The 21550-nt window shown below is 32.4% G+C and overlaps 2 protein-coding genes across 3 annotated transcripts in view; one reads left to right on the top strand and one right to left on the bottom strand.

The window, feature by feature from the left end:
• Positions 1 to 1418: 1418 nt before the first annotated feature.
• LOC136978580 (NAD-dependent protein lipoamidase sirtuin-4, mitochondrial-like) lies at positions 1419 to 5347 on the top strand. The gene is made up of 2 exons (XM_067274308.1): positions 1419 to 2321; positions 5188 to 5347. The coding sequence occupies exons 1-2, from the start codon at positions 1563 to 1565 to the stop codon at positions 5335 to 5337; spliced, it is 909 nt and encodes a 302-aa protein (XP_067130409.1). The 5' UTR covers positions 1419 to 1562; the 3' UTR covers positions 5338 to 5347.
• LOC136978579 (serine/threonine-protein phosphatase 4 catalytic subunit B-like) overlaps positions 4958 to 21550 on the bottom strand; it is a 52120-nt gene continuing 35527 nt past the window's right edge. For both annotated transcript variants that reach the window (XM_067274306.1, XM_067274307.1), the window contains 4 exons: positions 17955 to 18081; positions 15408 to 15597; positions 14734 to 14812; positions 4958 to 5651 (listed from right to left, as the gene is read on the bottom strand). In XM_067274306.1, the coding sequence (XP_067130407.1) occupies positions 5601 to 5651; positions 14734 to 14812; positions 15408 to 15597; positions 17955 to 18081 (447 nt within the window). In that variant the 3' untranslated portion in view covers positions 4958 to 5600. The remainder of the gene's footprint in view (positions 5652 to 14733; positions 14813 to 15407; positions 15598 to 17954; positions 18082 to 21550) is intronic.

A 21550-nucleotide genomic window follows, 5' to 3' on the forward strand; every position in this document is an offset into this window, starting at 1 on the left:
GAATTAAGACATTCTGATAGCAATTCCTGGCGTGCAAAGGGCCACAATCATTACAAATCCCTCTGGATTTTCAAAAATACAGATAACATTACTTTAGAATAAATGAATGATTCGAATTTCTATAATTTTATTTATTAGAAAACAGAAATCATTATGTTAACTTAAAAAACATAAAGTAATCCTGTTTCTAATGAATATTATTTTAATAAAATAATCCTTTCTGAAATATTTCGAACCAATTATTGGTTTTACGTAACACGTGACGTAAAAATATGACAGGATCGTAATACGTCGTGTGTTCTTAACAATATATTCTAACAATACGTAACGAATTGTTCGCATGGGAGACATTAATTACAAAAAAAGACAATTTTATTTTAATCAGATTTAAAGATTCCGCAAGATTATTTCTTACGGATAAAATGGTTACTTCGTGTAACAGATCGTTTGTTGCGCTACGTAATAGACCGATTGCAAAAATTTCTAACAGCCTTAACGCACACTAGCTATAATCTCTACCACGCCGAGAACAAGATTTTTTGTATTCATTAAATATCGAAGTGAAAACTACATCGACCGTATCACTAAAAACACTGACGCAACATCGGTATATTATGTAATGCAAGATGTTCAGTAACAGTTTTTGTTTTTTTCTCTTTCCGTCCTGTGGGCACTAAGAGGCCCTCGTCTTAGCAGGCCCATTATGGGTTCGGCCAGGCCCACAATGGGGCAACCGGGTGGAGAGGGACGGAGCCCGACATATCCGAACGGACCACTTCCCGAAAAGCTCCTGGGGATTTTCCGACCCGTCCGGATACGATCTCGGGTCCCCAGAGCGTTAGGCTGCAACCTTGATCGCTCGGCCACCCGGACGTCGTTCAGTAACAGTTTGACACAGATCAACTCAAATTTTCCCATATATCCGAAGAGGATTTTCATTTTTAACTTCCACAGGTCGCGTTAAAAAACGAACGACAATACCGAAGAATTCCCCCGAAGGAAAATGCCTTTAAGTCAACAAACACTACGAGGGGCCACCAATTCAAATTTGACTGTGTCCCATGAAGCTATAAGATGCGGTAAATGGCAGAGAAATTAAGGCGGCAGCCTACAGCTTAGGGGACCCGGGATTAAATCCAGAAGGATCAATATATCCCAGGAATTTTTCGGGTGTGCTCGTCGTCATCATCTGGCTTGCAAAAAACGGGCTTGCAAAAAAGACCCTCTTAGTGCCCACGGAGCGGAGTGCGTCAAAAAGAAAAATAAATGCCAAGGTCTGAACTAATATTTAATAAAAATTAAACACATTATTTTTTAAACATATACGTGTAAAACTTTTATTTTTTGAATTATATTTTGTTCTACTGTTATGAAAAGTTTTTAAGTGTATTTAAAATGCAGGGGGAGCTTTATATCAATATGGCTGCGATCAGCTGTAGCTCTTGCCCAATGACGAAACGAGACGATCAGCTGAGTTAACGACCACAAATAGTTACACATAAGAATTGTATACTTTTATTACTAAATAATATTGAAGTAGTTACATTAAAACTTTAACAGTTATGATATTCCGCGTTAAATTCTTACCTGTGATTAGATTATATTCTCATCAGACTTTACAGTTTGTCCCACGCCATTCACCTGTTACAGACCACGATGTCGATCGGTTGCAAGAATTTTTAGACGTACACAAACCGATTTTAGTTCTGACTGGTGCTGGAATATCTACAGAAAGTGGAATACCAGACTACAGATCCGAAAATACTGGTTTATATTCTAGAAGTACAAGCAGACCGGTTAGCTACAAAGATTTTATGAGTAGTGAAGCTGTTAGAAAACGTTATTGGGCAAGAAATTATGTCGGTTGGCCAAGATTTTCATCCTTTCAACCAAATACTACTCATTTCGTTCTTACTAAATGGAAAAAGAATGGGATAATACATTGGATAATAACACAGAACGTGGACAGATTACATCATAAAGCCGGCTCAGAACACGTAATTGAATTACACGGAACTTCCCATCAAGTGAAATGTACAAATTGTGGACATAGTTTTTCTAGGTTTGCCTTTCAGGACATTTTGAGTTCTTTAAATAATGTTCTGAGTTTCGAGACCGTGGAAGTAAGACCGGATGGTGATGTGGAGTTAGATAGTCGACTCGTAAGCGATTTCAGAGTTCCAAATTGTAACAGATGCAGTGGAATTTTAAAACCAAATATAGTTTTCTTTGGTGAAAATGTTCCAATGGATAGAGTTAAATATGCGATGAGTAAACTAGAAGTATCGAAAGCTCTTCTGGTGCTTGGTTCGTCATTAGAAGTAAGTATAATATGAGTTTTAAATGCAAAATAGACCTGTATTTTGAATCATTTTGGGTCAGTTTTCCAACCTTGTCATTAACAATCCACAAGAGATTGATTTATCAGATGGATTGTTTGTCAGTTGGTAGACTAAGAATAATTTCTGGTATGCTAAAAAATAAATTTAAGAAAAATTTGTGAAGTATATGCTTTATAAAGCCAAAATAAAAATATATAAAAGTTTTTAAGTATAATGACAGCTTAAGAAAGTGATAATTCAAATTTTAGTAAAGTACTTATCTGTGGCAGTAAATGCATGTGCAGTTGTCATAAATAGTAAGAAAAAACAATTGTTTAATAAAAAAATTTTTTTGTATATTCATGTATTCATGACATTTTTGTATTCAAAAAAAAATTTCAATACGAATTACAAAGTATTCCGCTTGAGCTGTGCTCTACAACAAACATCTTGATGTATGCTTGGAAACAATGACAAAAAAAACAGAGGAAGTAAATTTACTTATACCTTGCATTAATATATAATCATTACTTTATGGGTCCTCCTATTGCAGTTTTCACGTCAGCAACTTGTCTAGACATTGATGTGATATAGGCATGACAAAAGTCTTGGCCCATGCTTTCTGAAATACCCATCTTACATCTTCAGCTGATTTTTTATTTGGGTTTGTTTCTGCACTTTTTTTTTGACAATACTTCATAGGTTCTTGATTAGGTTCAGATCAGGTGAATTTGGGACCCCACTTTAGGACTTGGGCCTGATAAGGCCCAAATTCTAAAGTGTGGAAGCAAAAATGGAGTGTGCAGGATGCAGCTTGGTAAGATCTTGCAACTTGATCACATCTTCCTGAAGATGTATGCAGGCAACAGAAGGCAGGAAATGCTGATGCAAAATTTCCTAGTAGGATTGTGCATTGACAGAACCCATTATACAGAACCAAATTACCAATGCCGGAGTACCCAACTTGCAACATGGCTAGTAACTCAACTTGCTTCACACAGTTTTTGGCAAGTTCTTCAGCAGGCAGTTTTGATAACTTCATCCAATATTTTGTCATAACACTGGGAAAGGTAGTCACTCTCATTGAGTTTCTGTCAAAGGGCAGATGGTCCCTGACCCATGCAAACTGTTCTACACTGAATTGACATTAACACTGGCTTTCATTTACTCTTGTATGAGCTGTTGCTAGTTTGTTGTGGAAGACACAGACAGTCCTGTATCTCGATTCTGCTGCCTCCATGAATATACCAGATCAGTACTTCATAACAAAGCAACACAAGATTCAGTCTTTTCTGGCAGTAGTTATTGGTGGTTTACCATTGCTGTATCTAAGCATGATGGAACCAGTTCCCTCATAGTGTCTGAGGAATGTTCTGACAATACTCATTTACAATTTTTGAGAAATTTTATAGAGAGTCACTATTTGTTATTTCTGGAGTATACTGCATGCATACCCAGAAGGACTAACCTTTTTCTTGTCATTGTTTCAAGTTCTGGACAATGCAGACAGACCACTAACTTTTATACTGCCCTTCTACATTGGTGATTGTGCAAGGCACAAAGAAACAAAAATTTGCATATCCAGCTGAGCAACAGCCACGAGTGCAAGATGATTGTAGATTTTTATTGCCTGAGCTGAATGATGTTTCCAGGCATATGTCGATGCCTGTTACAATGCATGTACCAATTTTTGTCATAGAGCATAGCTCAAGTGTTTAGTGAGAAGTTTCCATACAAGTTATAAATTTTAAGAAAAGCAGAATTGTTTGTAACAATTGTGCATAGGGTATTATGTATGGCAGTGATTCTCAAACTTTTTCGATCCACCGCCCCCTTTGTCTACAAAGTTATACCCAACGCCCCCTAACCCATTTTCTCTTGTGTGAGAAAGGATTGGAAATATTCTTAGGAAAACTTTTCTATGAATCTCACACTTTGTGCCCTTACTGTACATTGTTCTCAACGTCTGGAAACCATTAAACGCAATGTTTCCTCTTATCCGTTTAACAGAGGAAAGGGAACGGCTGTCAGTGACCCCAACTTTTGCTTTTGGTCACCGTTCAGTACCTTGCCTCCAGCGACCCCTAGATTTACTCACCGCCCACAAGAGGGCGTTATCGCCCACTTTGAGAAACGCTGATGTATGGCAATTAAACAGTTAAAATGCAATTTTTGAATGACTACATTTTGTATATTTTCTTTATTATTAATTTTTCCCTGCAGTGTTTAAATAGGCAAAGAAATGTCCTGTAGCCAATCACTTAAATACTGTTTCACATGTCTTCAGGCCATCGAACCTCTTCAACTTCCAGCAAAACAAGTAAATTGTATCAACTTACAAACATTTTTAGAATCTCCGATTCCAGCTTTCAGAAGTCTGTTTTGTTACAGTTTCACATGATATATCTTTAAACAAATGCATATTCATTTTAAAGTTTTTCTTGGGAGAAGACTTTTCAACTTTTATGTGGTTTGTTTAATAGTTTATATTATTAATCCTCCAATACAAGTAGTTAAAATTGGATAATTTTAAATGTTAATATTTTTTATTTGACAAATATTTCCATTGTGATTTTTCCCAATTTTAATAATTGTGGGAATGTGCATGTAAAAAAAAAATGAATTAGTCTAATAACTGGGATATAAAAACTGCATTTATTTAATAAATAGTTTCTATTAACAATTGTACATTTTTCTAATATTAACTGCGTATGAATCACATCACAAAAATCATCAAAACACTAAAAAATATTTTGTATATATTATACTGTATAGCAATATGTTAATTTTATTAAATAGTAAAAAATTTTAATTTACAATTTTAGTAATATAAGTAACAAATATAAATAAAAAAATTTTTTTACAGGTTTATTCTGCTTATCGGTTCCTTCTTGCGGCAAAAGAACAGAAGAAACCGATTGCGATTGTAAATATTGGACCAACTCGTGCCGATAACATTGCACTCTTGAAATTAAATAATCGTTGTACCGATATTCTTTCAAGAATTAAAATCTGACTAAAGACAATTATTTCATTTTATTATCCGTAAAAAATTAATAATGATATATTTTTAATTACAAAATACTTCTATAAAATAATAATTTACAGTATTTAAACAAACTTCTATTTACAGGTACATTAAACTTAACTATTGAATGCCAAGCAAACATATTTCATTTAAAATAGTAAAATGAGTAGGTAAATTTGACAAGATATGAAATTTTTTTTCTTTCTTCCGATATCTTCCTGTCATCTGTGATGAACTTGCATAGGAAAATATTACAGGAAATAATCAGGTTGAGGTTTTTTAGTTGGTATGCCTCTATTTTCCTATATTAGAAAAATAATTTAATATATTGTAAATAATTTTTTATATATAATATATACAATAGTACTTTATACAAAATTTTATTAGTGGAATATTGTTAGAAAATAAACTCTGACCCCCCCCTTTTTTAGTGGAACTGTTAATACAAAGAAGGAAGTGTTCAAAGAAAATAAACTTTTAAATAATTATTCAATTGGAAACAACTGCAAATAACCTGAAATTTTGCAACTCAGTTTTTCACTGATATAAGACAATATATCTTGCAATGAAAAATTTAGTATATTGTTATATGAGTTATGTATTAAATTTCATTTATTTCAATTAAAATATTATTTAGATTTAGGTAAATAGTGACATGACTAAAACTAAATACTCTTAATTGAGAAATTGAATAAGTTAAGTTTCCTGATTCTTCTCGAGAACAATTACAAAAAACAGATTCTACTATATTAATCACTTTACAATTCATGCCAATAAAACCAGAATTTTCACTGAAATTAGATTGGCATGTTCAAACAATTAAAAAAAATGTTAGTATTATACTTAAAAGTTTATGACTACTATGAGAACTGAAGGTTCCGGTTGATTCTACCTCACTGTCTGATAGCCATAATCAATTGCCAAAAGTCGAGAACACACAAATATTTCAACTTTTATCGTCAAGATTTCTGACACCAGTTAGGATAGAACTATTCCCCGACCTAACTTGCAAATTAATCCTTTCAAGTAGAAAGGTATAAATAAATTCTACCGGTAATTTAGGAGGGACTAAATTTAATTATCAATGATGTAGGATACATGGGCCAACGATGGAATTAGGCATTAATCAAATCAAATTATAATAATTAAAGGATATATTTATTAACCATGGATGAATAAATTTATAATACAAATTATATTACATTAGCATTTAATTCAAGTAACATATGTTTAGAGGTTTATTTCTTTGATAAATGATTCTAAAAGGAAATAAGATGAACGGCAATCCATTATCTAGTTCCTTTCTTATGGGAGAGACTTTACAATAAATTCATATTACCTGTAAACATATATACTTGATGTTGAACATTGAAACTCTTGGAAGAAGACACAAGTTTAAAGCCTATTCATATTATCTTGTCTCATCTCGGAGGAGAATGAGTGAGAGAGCTGGAGAATCGGGAGCACATGAGTAGAGATTTGGGGAGAGGGATGAGAACATTGGCAAGAGCACATTTGGAGGTGACCTCTCACGTTTTATATGAAAATTTCATCCAATAGGATTATTTGAAATAAGTCCTCCATGCTTCTGATGTGTCAGAAGTTGGACGGTCTTGTGGATAGAGTATGAGATATCCCATACTATCGCTTTTGGAGGAACTGAGCTGTTTTCCTCCAACTGAAAAAGGAAGTTCCTTTTTCAACTTTACTTAATTTTAAAAGATAATTTAATAAATATTTTGTCTATTTCAATAGAAATTTTAGCAAAATTTGTTAAAAATAATCTCTCAACTCCAGATTCTCACACAATTAATATCTCATCCAGTAGGTAACCAAAACAAGAAATGCCAATAATTTAAATTATTGCATCATTTTGACTTCGCCATGGTAGAATCACCGTACACCTTTCTTAGCAATTTTAAAGTCTCTGTAGGTGTTTTACCTAAATGCTGACAAAATTTAATGTTGGAGGTTGTTCTTGAAACTCCACTTTTATTATGTCGCAGAACAAAGGTAACTATCTCCGGAAAAAAACAGCAGCGCTCATGGTTTAATCACATGACATGGGTGAAATTAATCTGAACACGTAGAGGTGGTTTGGTAGAATCCATTTCATACGCTGTAACTTCAAATACATGCTTTTGTTGTCATAGATTACTGCAGTCCCCGAACTTTTGGATCGTACCACGTATTTTATTATGATCAAAATTATAGTATAGAAACTTTGCTTAAATTATGTTTTGGGACTTGCTAATTCTGATAAAGATGTGGTTGGTAAAGAATATTTGTCAATCAATTAACTAAATGAATTTACGATGAGCATCAAACACAAGACCGTGTTTAGTTGAGACGAGATTTTATTTCACTCGTTTCGGGCAAACGTTTATTGCTTTATGTCAAGATAAAACAACAATGAAGAAAAGGGAAAAAAAGTTAGTAAAAAGAAGATTAAAGATTTATTGCGTTCGATTTTAAAAGCCGTACGTAGAACATGTACATTTGTTGCTGTAACTTTGAGGTCCAAATTGTGCTATGCACGCGCACCCTTGAGTTCAAGGAATTAACGTTGACTGAGGAGGGGCGAAATGCCCGAAACGAGTGAAATAAAATCTCGTCTCAACTAATAGAAGTGGAAAAGTGCCAAGTGTTTAATAAATAACACGGTCTTGTGTTTGATGCTCAACATATAAGAAAACATGGTTTCAAGAATACCTAAATGAATTTATAACAATATTCCACTATTTTCACAATTTGTCAATAATTAATACTGACATGCCAAAAAAATAGGTTAGAAATTATAAAAGATGCTAGAGTAAGCATGTAAGGTGTTTTTTGCATGTCAGTGTCAATTGTGAACAGTTCTGGCATATTTGTTAATTAAATTTGTCAACAACAATTATTCAACAATGCATGTAAAACAATATTTATATATTCATTACAACATACACAAATTTTAGTTAGAAATTAATTCACAATTAAAATAACATTAAGTATGTATCAGATTTAATCAAGATTCTAAATATGTAATATGAAACAGTTGAGTCCACTTGAGAGCACTTGTTGTATCATGTTTCCCTTACCAAGATCACCTAGGGGTTATTCATGACAGTCTAATCTCGCCACCTCTTAGTGTCTTAGCTCTATGTAATGTACAGTGGGTGATCAGTTAATGAACAGTTTGGACTATGAACAAATGGGATAACGAACACTTTCGCGAAAGATTTTTATGTTCGGACAATGAACACCTCACAGAACAAACACAAGAAGAAGCAACATGAAATAATGAATACCGATTGGTCTTCCTTTGTCTTCAGGCAACAATTCAAAACTTTTCGGAGCGTGGGAGATGTCGACATTGACACTCAACCCAGTATATACTGATCGGATAGTATTCCTCCAAACATTGAAACTCTCCCTTGTAATTCCAGCCTTTTATTTTTGTGACAGAAAGAATTTTTTTTATAGTATTTGCAAGACTATTGGGTGGGCACTCATTAAGTTTTGCGTCGGTTTTTATTTTCAAAAGGTGAGAGTATAATAGCAAAGGTAGAGATTGGCAGATGATGTCTGATGTTGCTGGGCAGTATGGCTTGAACAGGTCTATAGTAGGCCACAGTTCAATCTTATCTAAGATACAGTATAATCAAGAAGACTCAAGCAGTTAAAGGAGTAACAAAAATCACATCTGAGAAATAAAGAACATTATGGAACCTGACACTGATCTGACAACAGAAGAATGCCAAGAAACTTGGTGAAATATGTTTTCTTCTGAAAAAGATTAATGCCGACACCTGCCATTAAAGATGTTTTGATGAAGTGGGAGGATGTCAGAAGGATGGTCTTAGAATGGCATCCAAACCAGGTTGAGGTTAATAGGCTTAGGGATCTCTACAATGACAATGCTATTAATTACTTCCAAAAAAATCGTGAAGAAGAGAGAAAAGCAATCAATATTGGACAGATTCTTTAACACCCACAAACAGAAAAAACATGACTGATAAAAATGCAAGACTGTGTATATATGTATTTTTACTATTACATATAAATAAACGTAGTAAGAATGTATATATTTTTTTATTTTTTGGGGTCTCCAGAACGGATTAATCAAATTCTCACAAAAATCTATGGTAAATTGATAAATGATTAATGAACAATTTGGATAGCGAACAGTCTTGGAACGGATTATGTTCATTAACTGATCACCCACTAAATAACATACTTGGAAACATTAAAATTAATTATTACAGTTTTACTGTAACTTGTTTATTGATTTCTAGTCTTATATCATTAATTTAGTGTTCAATTGAATAATCAGTAACTACAGCATATTTGCCAGTTTACATTACTTTCATTTCTTTCCAGAAATACAGTAAATAGCCTGGCTGAAAAGATGTAAACATCCTTGCTGGAAATATTTCTGTATGCTTTCTAATGAGACATATAGTATAAAAACAAATATGTACAGTACTGTCTTAAACTAAGATCAAGTGAACTCTGAAATCTGGTTGCTAATTACTTCTTGCTTCTTCCCCTCAAGATGAGGACATACATGTGATTTGCACTGTTCATATGTATTTTGTGATACCTTTTTAATATGTAATTGCTTCTCCTGTGTGTTCAATAAAATATGTTAATTATGATTCTGTAAGAAATCTTTTGACTGTCCATGTATCAATATAAGAAAACTAACCAATGAAGGCTTCATCACCACAGTGAAGAGCCCTGTTGCCATGTACCCTGGGTAATGATGTACTAGAGGAATAAAGATAGACCCTTATAAATCTTCCTTAGAATATTGCTCCCTTATGCAGACTGCTGCTCTAAAATTGCCATTGACACAGCACTCATTTAAGTAGCTACTCTACTATCTGAAGAACAGGAATGACAACTCATTTAGTAAAGTATACCAGGATGAAAATAAGGAATATGGATTATTATTGAACATAAAGAAGACAAAAGTAATGTCTACAGGACCACTTGACAGTTTGGAGATTGATGGTGAAGCAATTAAGTTGTGGACCAATTTGTATTGCTTGGAGTCATAGTCACTAGAGATAGAAGGTACATAGAGGAACTTAAGAGAAGAATCTTGCTAAGGAAAAAAGCTATGCCACACCTTCAGTCCATCTTGAAGGCCAAGGATGTGACCATTACAACCAAGATCAAACTAGTAAGATTTCTTGTCTTCCCTAATGTCTTGTATGGATACAAAAGCTACATACTCAGAAAGTTTGAGTGGAAGAAACTGGATGCCTCCATGCTTTGGGTATAGAGAAGATTCCTGAGGATACCATGGACAACAAAGAAAACAGACATCTCAATCCTTAAAGTCATCAAACCTGTGATTTCTCTTTAGGTCAGGATTCAAAAGCAGAAGTTGGCCTTTTTTAGCTATGTGATATGTGTCCATGATGGACTATCAAGAAAAATCATGCTTGGGAAGAAAGAGGGAAGGTGCAGTAAGGGTTGATAAAGAATCAGATAGATAGACCAAATACAGGATGTCACTGATCTCAGTCCTTGCATGAACTGACAAACATCGTTGAAGATAGAATGCTTTGGTGACACCAATCCATCAGGTTATCAGGAGTTAGTGCTGACTCAATGGCACTTAACAACAACTATCTGGTGCTTTGTTTGCAGGAGTCATACTAAAGTAAACCATAGAGGAGAAAACTGGGAACACGGAAGAATGTGCTCTTAAGTGAACTGCTTCCTTATCCAATATTCTCTTAATTAGACTCTATATAGTGGAACCTTGTTGCATTGTCACCATTACTTTCATTTTCCCCAAATTGATTTATTTGGTCTACAATTAGCCCCATATACAAATCATAATTTTCCACTAGCTTCATCAGTCCTCAAATTATTACTTTATTGCACCTACCATTGAAAAATCATATTTCTGAGTGACATTTTCCTCACATTGATAGTTTTTAAATTTTGAAATGATAATTTATTAGCTTAGGTAATTAATAATAATCTTAAATGAGTTCAGAAACTTGACATGTTCATGTGTGCCTGGTATGCCTACTGCATACTGAAAAATCACACCATCATCTACAGCCTTTACCATACTGTTTGAAATTATCTTAATTTTATCATACTGGTACAGTAGAACCTCGATTATCTGGATTTTCGATTATCCGGATTGTTCAAAATAAACAAAAATTGTACGAATTTGCTGATTTGCACTTGGCGAATTACGACATTGTTTATGTACGTACGTGATGGAATGCATGGAACAAAATTTTGAAAAGACCATTAGTAAATTCCAGTAACACAGTAGAAAGTGGTATAGGAGTCATGGCGGAAGCAATAGCACAAATTTCGAAGAAGATAGCACAAAGTGACGAAGAAGATGTAACCGAGTGGTTAAATTGCGATGCGAACGATCCTGGATTCCAAATTTTGAATGATGAGGAAATAATTAAAGAAATATCTGCCTCAGATAAACAAGATCGAGAAGATGAAGAGATTTGTGAAGTAAGAGATATTGGTCCTACACATTCTGAAGCTTTTCTGTGCTTAGATGTCGCCATGAAGTGGTTTGAGAGCCAAGAAGAGTGTAACTCAGGACAATTTATATGTCTTAAAAGTATTTGCAATTTAGCAGAGCTTCAAAAAAAAAAAAAAAGGAACAGCTAGCTTTAAACAAAAATCGATAATTGAATTTCTTAATAAAAAATAATTTAATATTGAAGCTATATATAAATCTAGACAAATAAAAATTATTCATACTGCATGTACTGTACATGTCTTTCACTGTCAATTATTTTTTTTTTCAATTATCCGGATTTTTCCTTATCCGGACTACCTTCATCCCCAATTAGTCCGGATAATAGAGGTTCTACTGTACATTGAAGCCCAGGATTATTTTGACAAAATTTCTTAATGAAAATTTAGACTATACAAAACGAAGTTTGAGTCCTTTTGCCTATTAGTATCCTTTTATTACAGTCCAGGAACCACAAAACAGCCAGCGACTTGAAACAAATCTTCAAAAATAACCGATGAACACAATTAAAAAACATACAAATTAAAAATGATCTTGACGTCGACCCTTCCTTGTAGGCTATGACATCTACAAACATTAAAAATCATTAAAATTCTTCACAACTGCATTCATGTTATATAATCGCTTTTTTGAAGCTGAGAGTCCTCTGGTGGATTTCAGGTAGCCTAGTATTAATAAATAAACAAAGCTTACTGGAATTATTTATCCGATAAACAACAACCTTCTTTTACGTTCCAGCAATATTCTATTTTGTAAAAAAACGTTTTCAACTACCTTCAGCGGCCATCTTCAGTTAACCAGTACAAAAGAACATAGAATTCTAAAATACGCACGTGGCGTTCTAAACGTATGAAAATTAAATGAAATTCGAATGCGCTCATGCCGATCGTCGGTAACGCGCATACACGCTAAAAACGGCGTTTTTTAAGATGTTCCGTCGGTAACGCGCTTACACGCTAAAAACGGCGTTTTTTGATGTTCCGTCTATTTAACACATTGCTAGTCATTTTTCGTTATGAAAGAAAGATTTCCAAGCTATCGCCAACATGTCCGCATCTCTATGGTTAATGCAGTTTGTGGTTAAATGGGCCCTGTATATTTCCATTTTCTCAATATGTTTAACAGCTTGTCTTGATCTTGCGGCTCTCACGATCGAGGCTTTATCCCAAAATACCGTTATTCCTTGCTCTTTCGCAAATGCTGCCAGTACCGTAGTGTCAACATTCTTGCTCACTGACTGCTTGTGCTCATATATTCTCTGCTTTAGGCTCCTCATCGTAGCGCCGACATACACCAGATCCGTGTTAAAACGTTTTTTCTACGTGTTTTTTCAATATTCTATTTCGTAAAACGTTTTTTTACGAAATAGAATACTGCTGGAACGTAAAAGAAGGTTGTTGTTTATCTAGTATTAATTTACATAATTGTGTTCATCGGTTATTTTTGAAAATTTGTTTCAAGTTGCTGGTTGTTTTGTGGTTCCTGGACTGGAATAAAAGGATACTAATAGGAAAAAGGACTCAAACTTCGTTTTGTATAGTCTAAATTTTCATTAAGAAATTTTACCATACTGGTATTTGCTCATGGGTTAAATATACTTCTAACATTTTGATTTTCTACAAGATTGAGATGTATGTATATTATTATACAAAGTTATGCAAGTTCTTCTTGGCATCTGAGAATGTAGAAGTGGAGGATGAAGATGGAAGGTAGAGAAAAATATGGAGAACTTGAAATTGTGATGAACATTCCTCACTACTTCACATCTCATCAAAATGAAATCTTTCTTTTATGTGCAATTGTGATGGTGATCATGAAAGCATTCTAGGCCTTAAAAAATTGTACTTCAAATTAGTTTGTAGTTTGTACAAAACAAGTGTCAAAAATTTCTTCAGCAAGAATTAGTGTTTCAAATATACTGAAATGTATATTTAAAAACAGTCAAAACCATAGTATTTTATGCGCTCTTTTTATGTGCGATTTTTATTTGTGCGATTTTTTTAATGCGAATTTTTAATTTGTGCGGTATAGTTGGCGACTAGTCTCGTGCGATTCGTCATGTCTCACGTTGACTTATTATAGCTAAATAAACTTATTATAGCATAAATGCACTTATTATAGTAATATTATTGCATGAATATGCGAAAAATGAAATAATTTACTTTTTAAGTCAACAAAACACCACCTGGACAAAAATATGTAAAACAGACGATAGACCAGACGATGCAGTCAAGTGCTGACATCTGTTGTCAATAAATTCTATTTCGTACGGTTTTGAGTTATTCTCTATGTGAGACTTTTTTTATGCGGTCCCTGTTGACCGCATAAAAAAATTATTTTTTTAATTGTGTTGCGAAAACTATTATTTACAGCCATTCGTGAAGTTTCGTGAGATTTTTTTTTAATGCGTTTTTTTTAATGCGTTATGAAATGTTTTTAAAATTAAAAAATAATAATAATAATTAAATTGGTTTTATCTACATTATAATTTTTACTGGTTTCTTAGAAGTATTTCCCCTATTTCCCCCCTATTTATATTAGTTTAATTTTTTTATTTTTTTGGAATGGAAAACAACAATGCATCAAGGTTTTACCTGTTATACACACACACACACACACACACACACACACACACCCGTGCAAGGTGTATGCATGCAATCATTATATATTAATTATATCTGTTGGAAATTTAAACATAATGAACTCATTTTAGTACAATATATTACCTTAAAAATAACATAATTAAATTAAAAGTTTATCTATATAATTTTCACAAGTTATCCTTTGATCAGTAAGACTTTTTTTAAAATAAATTAAAGAATAACTATAGAATGATTTCTACTTTTAATGTATATAAATACATATACCTGTGGGGCAGCTTCAAATATAGTAAATTTCTTCTGGAGATGTTCATCCAATTCCAGAATAGCAGCAACATTACCACATCTATTAATGATTTATATTTTTTACAATTTAGTATAAAAGTATTATCAATTATTTCCAAATTATTAAATATATTTGGACAAAATTTTATTTTAGTTAATAATTTTTTTTAAGTTCTTACTATAAACAATTTCATTTTTATTAGTTTATTAATATACCATAATAAAGCGTTATACAAAAGGAAACAAAAATTCCAAAAAACTTAATTGGTTCATAATTAAAGAATAAATAAGACAAAAAAATAAGCCAAATATTTCAGTGTAATAAAAATTATCAGGAAACTTGTTTTTATCTGTTATTTTTATTTATTCATTTTAAATAGTTCTAAATATAAATTAAAATGTGCTTAAAATCTCAACATACAAATTAAGGATTTTATGATGGCTGCATGATTATAGTCATGTTAAAATAACTGATTTTCACAATTAACTACTAAAAATTTATCATTAAAGTTTTCTTTAAATACCTGTAAACAATGTATAGTTTTACTTGAGATCAGATATTTACAAGTTGTAAATATGAAGATACGAATTATTATGCATTGAGAAACAATGAAAAAATATAGAATTGTAATATATAAATTTAATTGTAATCATACCTGTAGCAATAATTAGGTGCTGACCAAACTGTTAATACAGTTTCATTGAAATGCCACTTATAACCCTCCATAACTAATTGATGAGCACGACATATCATATTAATATCATTGGCAGCATTAAACTGATTCACTACATCACTACCAAATAAGTAACCAGCTCCTCTTGGACTTACACCCCATCCTTGAGTATCTGAAGTAATAAAAACAAAATTCAAATTAAAGTTAGACCTATTTAAATATTTGCTTAAATTTGGTTTTATATTTCTAATGCTTTATCTTATTAAATAATTATATAATTAAAAACAAACAAAAATGTTTATAGTTATAATTTTATTGAATGAATAAAATAACTATAAGTGTCAGACAAATTAACCTGAGATGAAATTCAGAAGAAATTATTTTTTTTTAACAAGACTATGTCTTGTTTATAAAATCATGGTGCCAACCTGGCTTACCAGCTTAGAGGTATGAAGGAGTACATGTCGGGATTTGCAATTTGGCACAGAATATTAGGTGCCCAAATCATGCGTGCGTAAAATAACCAGACTTGTAAGCACTCGGGATCGAGAACAGAGTTAAAATAAAGTAAAAAATGGCAACATCTTTCTACAAACAGGCACTAGTGCAAGATTTGTGCATGTGTTGCTCGTTGGGAAGTTGGAAATATGAATGTTGAGAAATCGAATTTTGACGAATGCATTGGGAAGTTCGAAATGCAATGTTGCAAAATTGATTTTGACAAATGAATCTTTGAAAAAATCCATTTACCTGTCCCGTGTTATTCTGGACATATTTCTGGTCGCAACGTGCTGACCTTGACTGGTTGACCCAAGATATCTTGTTTCAGCATTAGAACATTTTGGCGCTAGTCATTATAATTTTATATTAAAAGTAACTTCCAAATATATATTTTTTTTTGTTTTTACATTTATTAATATACTAGCAGGTAGGCCCGGCATTGCTTGAGCAAAAGTAACGATAACGAAGATTAAGATTATTACGTTATAGTCAAAAAAGAAAAAGAGTAATTTCATCAACAAACTAAGTATTTCTAAAGAAAGTTCGAATTTGAAAATCGAATGTTCTAATATTGTTTGATTTTCATCGAATGTTCTAAAGAAGAAAGGTTGAGAAAAACCGAACTAATCTGTTTAAATTTGAAAATCGAATATGTTCTAACATATTACTCTCTTTTCTTTTTTTTACTCCAGCGCCCGTAAATCTTGCATGTCGCTTTCTCTTGTTCTTCATTGTTACTTAACACTTCCATTTACTTAATACTTTGGTACTTAAATTTGGTACCCTGTGTACCAAATTTCAACTTTCAACTCCTAACCTGTTTTAGCAAAAATTAAGATTATTACGTTATAGTAAACCTTATAGTTACGTAACACTTCCATTGTTGACATGTTCATTGTTGAAACTTCCATTGTTGACACATTCATTGTTGAAACTTCCATTGTTGACACTTCCATTGTTAATGGAAGTATTAAGCCTTAATCCTGTCCCTCTTCCCCGTGGGGAGGAATTTTGAAAAATCCCTTCTTAGTGTGTGTTCTCGTGACGTACCCTAACTGTGTACCAAATTTCAACTTTAAACTCCTAACCGTTTGAACTTTGCACTGATTATTATTATTATTATCAACTCGTCTCAATTATATATATAGATTTATTTTGTTTGTGCAAAATAAAAAATAATTTTAGATGATACAATAGCCACAATTATTTTTTTTCAAAAACAGGAAATTTTCATTAGTAATGGACAAAAATTCCACTTGGGGCAACATGCAACAAAGAGAAATTTCGACATTAGATAGGTTAATTTCATTAAAAATAACTCGTGGACGACCTTGTGGCCGTGGCCAAGGCTGGCAAAGTTTGAATGATTGCATTCAAAACCTGCGATACCAAAGAAGATTGGACAATGAGAACAAGACCCGGCATGAGCGTTGAAGTGATCCCACTTACTGTAGCCAAGAACAGGCCCCTGACAACGCAACCTGTCATAACCATCGCGACAACAAAGCCTGCCGTAATCTATGCCAGGACCCTGAGTACCGGTGTCAACTTTTCCTCATTGGAGAGTGCTCATTTTTCTCTTTTCCTTAGAAAACAGTGTGCAGTCAAACCCCGAGTCTCCGAGACATAGTCTTGTCCCAAAAATGGCTTTGGTGTTTCACTTGTCATCTTCATATTAAATACTGAAGTGCAATTAAGCTTATTTAAGTTAATATGTTTGTCCAATTAATTATCTAATATTTAATCATAGTTTAATAATTTCTGAATTTATGACTATCAATGCTATCCTATATCAATAAAAATCTCTAAAGATAATGATCATAAGTTGTCAGTAGAAGAAAGTTCATACAATTTAAAAAAAAAAATTAAACATTTATTAAATATTTACATTCTACAATTAATTAATGTTCTTTCAATTTATGTATTTATAAAAATTTCAGTTAACCACTTTGTTATCTATTTATGCAAGTACTGGAATGAAAATTTGTTGGCATATCAAAGATTTCTAAAACAAATTCAAAAACGTACCTTCTGGATCTGACCATAATAAATCACACATAGGTCCATCATGTGGTACTTCCTGTTTGCGATCAATAGTTCGAATTTGATCTAATGTTTGAATAGAAGGGGACAAACCACCATGTACACAAAATATCTATTAAAAATAAATTTTACTTTAGCTATGATTTTATTCAATAAATAAAAAAATTCTTTCATAACAAGTTTTATTTAATATCTTATTCAATGTTTATAAGCAACAATTGTCATTTCATCTATTGTAAATTTTAGAAAAAAAATTATTGCTGAGAAAGACAATAATATATAGCATTTTGTTTTAGTGTATAATTGATGAGTTTCCATTTGAAATATTATCATCAAAATTTAATAATAAATTTTGCATAATTTGTTTTGAAAAAGTGCTGCTTTAAACTTTTAATATTAATTATATTAATATATATATTAATATAATTAATATATATAGTATGTATATGTACAGTACATAATCACAATGATACTATTATTCTGCTAAAAGAGCTTCACAAATGAATCAAAATTTTTTGAAAGATGAACTAATTCTTTTAGAGAATTATTTCATCTTTGAATTATTTCATCTTGAAATAATTCTTTTAGAGAATTATTTCAAACTATTGTAGATGAATTCAATGTATGAGGATTTAAAAAGAAAGCGTAGGATTAAATTTGAATTTTATCTTTTCAGAATGCATTTTCTAGCACTTATTTTTCTTAATTTAAAAAAGCTAAATAATTTTTTTATATTGTCTGTGATCTAGTTCAATGAAATACACACTAAATGGAAGAAATTTATACTTCAGAAATTATTTTTAACATTAATATATTAGAAATTCAAAAATTAATAAACTTGTGCCACTCATAATTAAAAAGAAAACTGAAGTAAAAATGAAAGATATTTGTAATAAATATTATCTTTAATTATGAGCATAATAATAATAATAAAGTTTCTCATTTTAAGCCTATTTGTTTTGGCAATCTTAGTTTAGTTATTTGAAAATGCTTAAAAAAAATCAAATTTTCATCAGAGCAACAAAAGAATATTAGGCAAGATATGGTTATACAGATTCAAATTTCCAGTTTTAAAAATACACTGACAAAAAAGTTAATTACTCAAATAGAACTGTCCAATTACTGCAAAACTCGGCATACAGTTATGTCTCAGATCAGTATGTACAGTTGTAGACCAATTGCTTTGTTTTCAGTAGTGCTGTAACATATTATCTTTAGACACAAATCCCAGTTCTACTTGTGAATGAACAATCATCATGTTAAGAGTGTGGAGGATTACTGGTATATGTTTCAAACTCACTTTTAAGCCATGATCACACTTTGAACTTTCCAGCCATACAGGCAACTGCAACTGCTATTCCTGATAACTAGTAAACCTCTTCTGAAACCTGTGTGACTACAACTGCAACTGCAACTAGAAACAAAAAGATTTTCTACTTGCAACAATTGCTAATGTTTTTGTGCCACTCATACAGTGGCAACATTGAAAATAGTTATTGTCTTGGTAAAAAGTGAAAATACTGGTACAGCTTTAGAATTGAGATCGATTAAGCTGATTCAGGCTCACAAATGCCTGTAAATTTTATTCTTTATTTTATCAAAGAAAAGATAGATGCAACACAGGCATGGCATGAGAGAAGCAAAAGTCTCAGCATTGATTGCAAGTACTATTTTTAAATTTTGATATAATATATTGATTGTTTTTAGTTTAGTAACAACAATATCATTTTAAATATAGCTAAAGAATTAAGTAAAAAGTACCATCATTTACAAATGTCATTCCTTTGCATTAAAAAAAAAGAAGATAGCAGGCAAAGTGAATGTTAGTTTGATTATAAGATTAAATGTTTCTGAGTTGCAATGCCAATGAACAATGTGACCACAGCAAAACACACTAAATTTGCACTCATTGCAGTTGTCTGCATGGCTGAAAATCAATGTGACCACTACTTTACTATTGAGCAGGACACTGTCTCCATTGCCAATGTGCAGTCTGGGGAGCTATCTTATATGACAGTTGATCATCCCTAGTAGTGGCATGAGGGGCATTGATAGCACAGTACATTCAGGAAATCTGATCTGCATCTTCATGTGTTGCCTTCCAAGTCAGGACTGCAAACATCCATTTTCTAGTAAGATAAGATACTACTTGGCTGAACACAGCTAGGATTTTCCAAGAATGTGTTCATCACGTTACCATACTTCCTTGGCCTGTCTGGTCTCCAGATTTGTTGCCCATCAAGCATTTGCAGGATAGATATCAACTTCAGCCATCTACAAGTGTGAAGGATCTAGTGACAGTTACAACATCTATCCGCAAATCCGTTGCAGTGCAGCATATGGTGCCTGTATACTTCCATGCCCAACCATATCCTCATACATATCTAGGTAAGATGCAATCCTACAAATTACTTAAATTTCCTTTAAATCATACTGATGTTCCACAGAAAATTGTTCCTTTAGTATGATATTGTAATGCTATTATCATTGTTCTTACCTTCACATTAATAAACTTTCATTTTGTTTGTTACCAACATCTCTTTTTTGGTGCATAACTTTGTCAATGAATGTATTAATACATTATTTTTACAAAAGATATATTTTATATTACTGTCAATTAATTTTCATCCAAGCATGCCTAAATATATATCTTTTTTTTAAACTCTCTTCATCCTGTGGGCAACTAAGAGGGTCTTTTCATAGCAAACCCATTATGAGTTTGGCCATGACCCACAATGGGGGAGGGATGGGAATCCTACATATCTGGACAGACCACAACTCAAAAAAAACTCTTGATATTTTTCAACTTATCTGGATTTGATTCCAGACTCCCAGAGTGGTAGACTACCACCTTAACTGCTTGGTCAACCAACCATCAATAATACTGTATATTATATCATGTTAAATGTCTGGACCATGCTATATGCGAAACAATGAAATTATATTTACTTTTTAAGTCAACAAAACACCACTTGGACAAAAATATGTAAAACAGATGATAGACCAGACGATGCAGTCAAGTGCTGACATCTGTTGTCAATAAATTCTATTTCGTACGGTTTTGAGTTATTTTCTATGTGAGACTTTTTTTATGCGGTCCCTGTTGACCGCATAAAAAAAAATATTTTTTAATTGTGTTGCGAAAACTATTATTTACAGCCATTCGTGAAGTTTCGTGAGATTTTTTTTAATGCGATTCCTATCCACCGCATAAAAACAGGTTTGACTGTATAAATAAAAACTTAAGCCTCAAAATAAACGACAACTGGCTTAATATGTTATAAATTAAAATATTTTTGAAAAAAAAAAAAAAAAAAAAAGCACCTTTTTGAAAAAATAAGCATGCAAGAAAGTTTTGGTAAAAGACCACAAGGCAGCGAACGCCATACGTGGCAACACTAACCGTATCAACGCAAACGTCAAAAAAGGGGTGGAAGGGAAAAAAGGGGCGGAAACAGTTCCAAAAACCTTTTACACTTGCAATATATTTTTAAGTTTTACAGTGAACTTTTAAAGTTATAATGTACTTCTTAAAATCGTAATGTATACAGTCTACAAGATTTTACACTATATAAAAAGTA

Source organism: Centruroides vittatus, unplaced genomic scaffold, assembly GCF_030686945.1.
Source record: "Centruroides vittatus isolate TY-2023 unplaced genomic scaffold, ASM3068694v2 contig_546, whole genome shotgun sequence".
Classification (NCBI taxonomy): Eukaryota; Metazoa; Arthropoda; class Arachnida; order Scorpiones; family Buthidae; genus Centruroides; species Centruroides vittatus.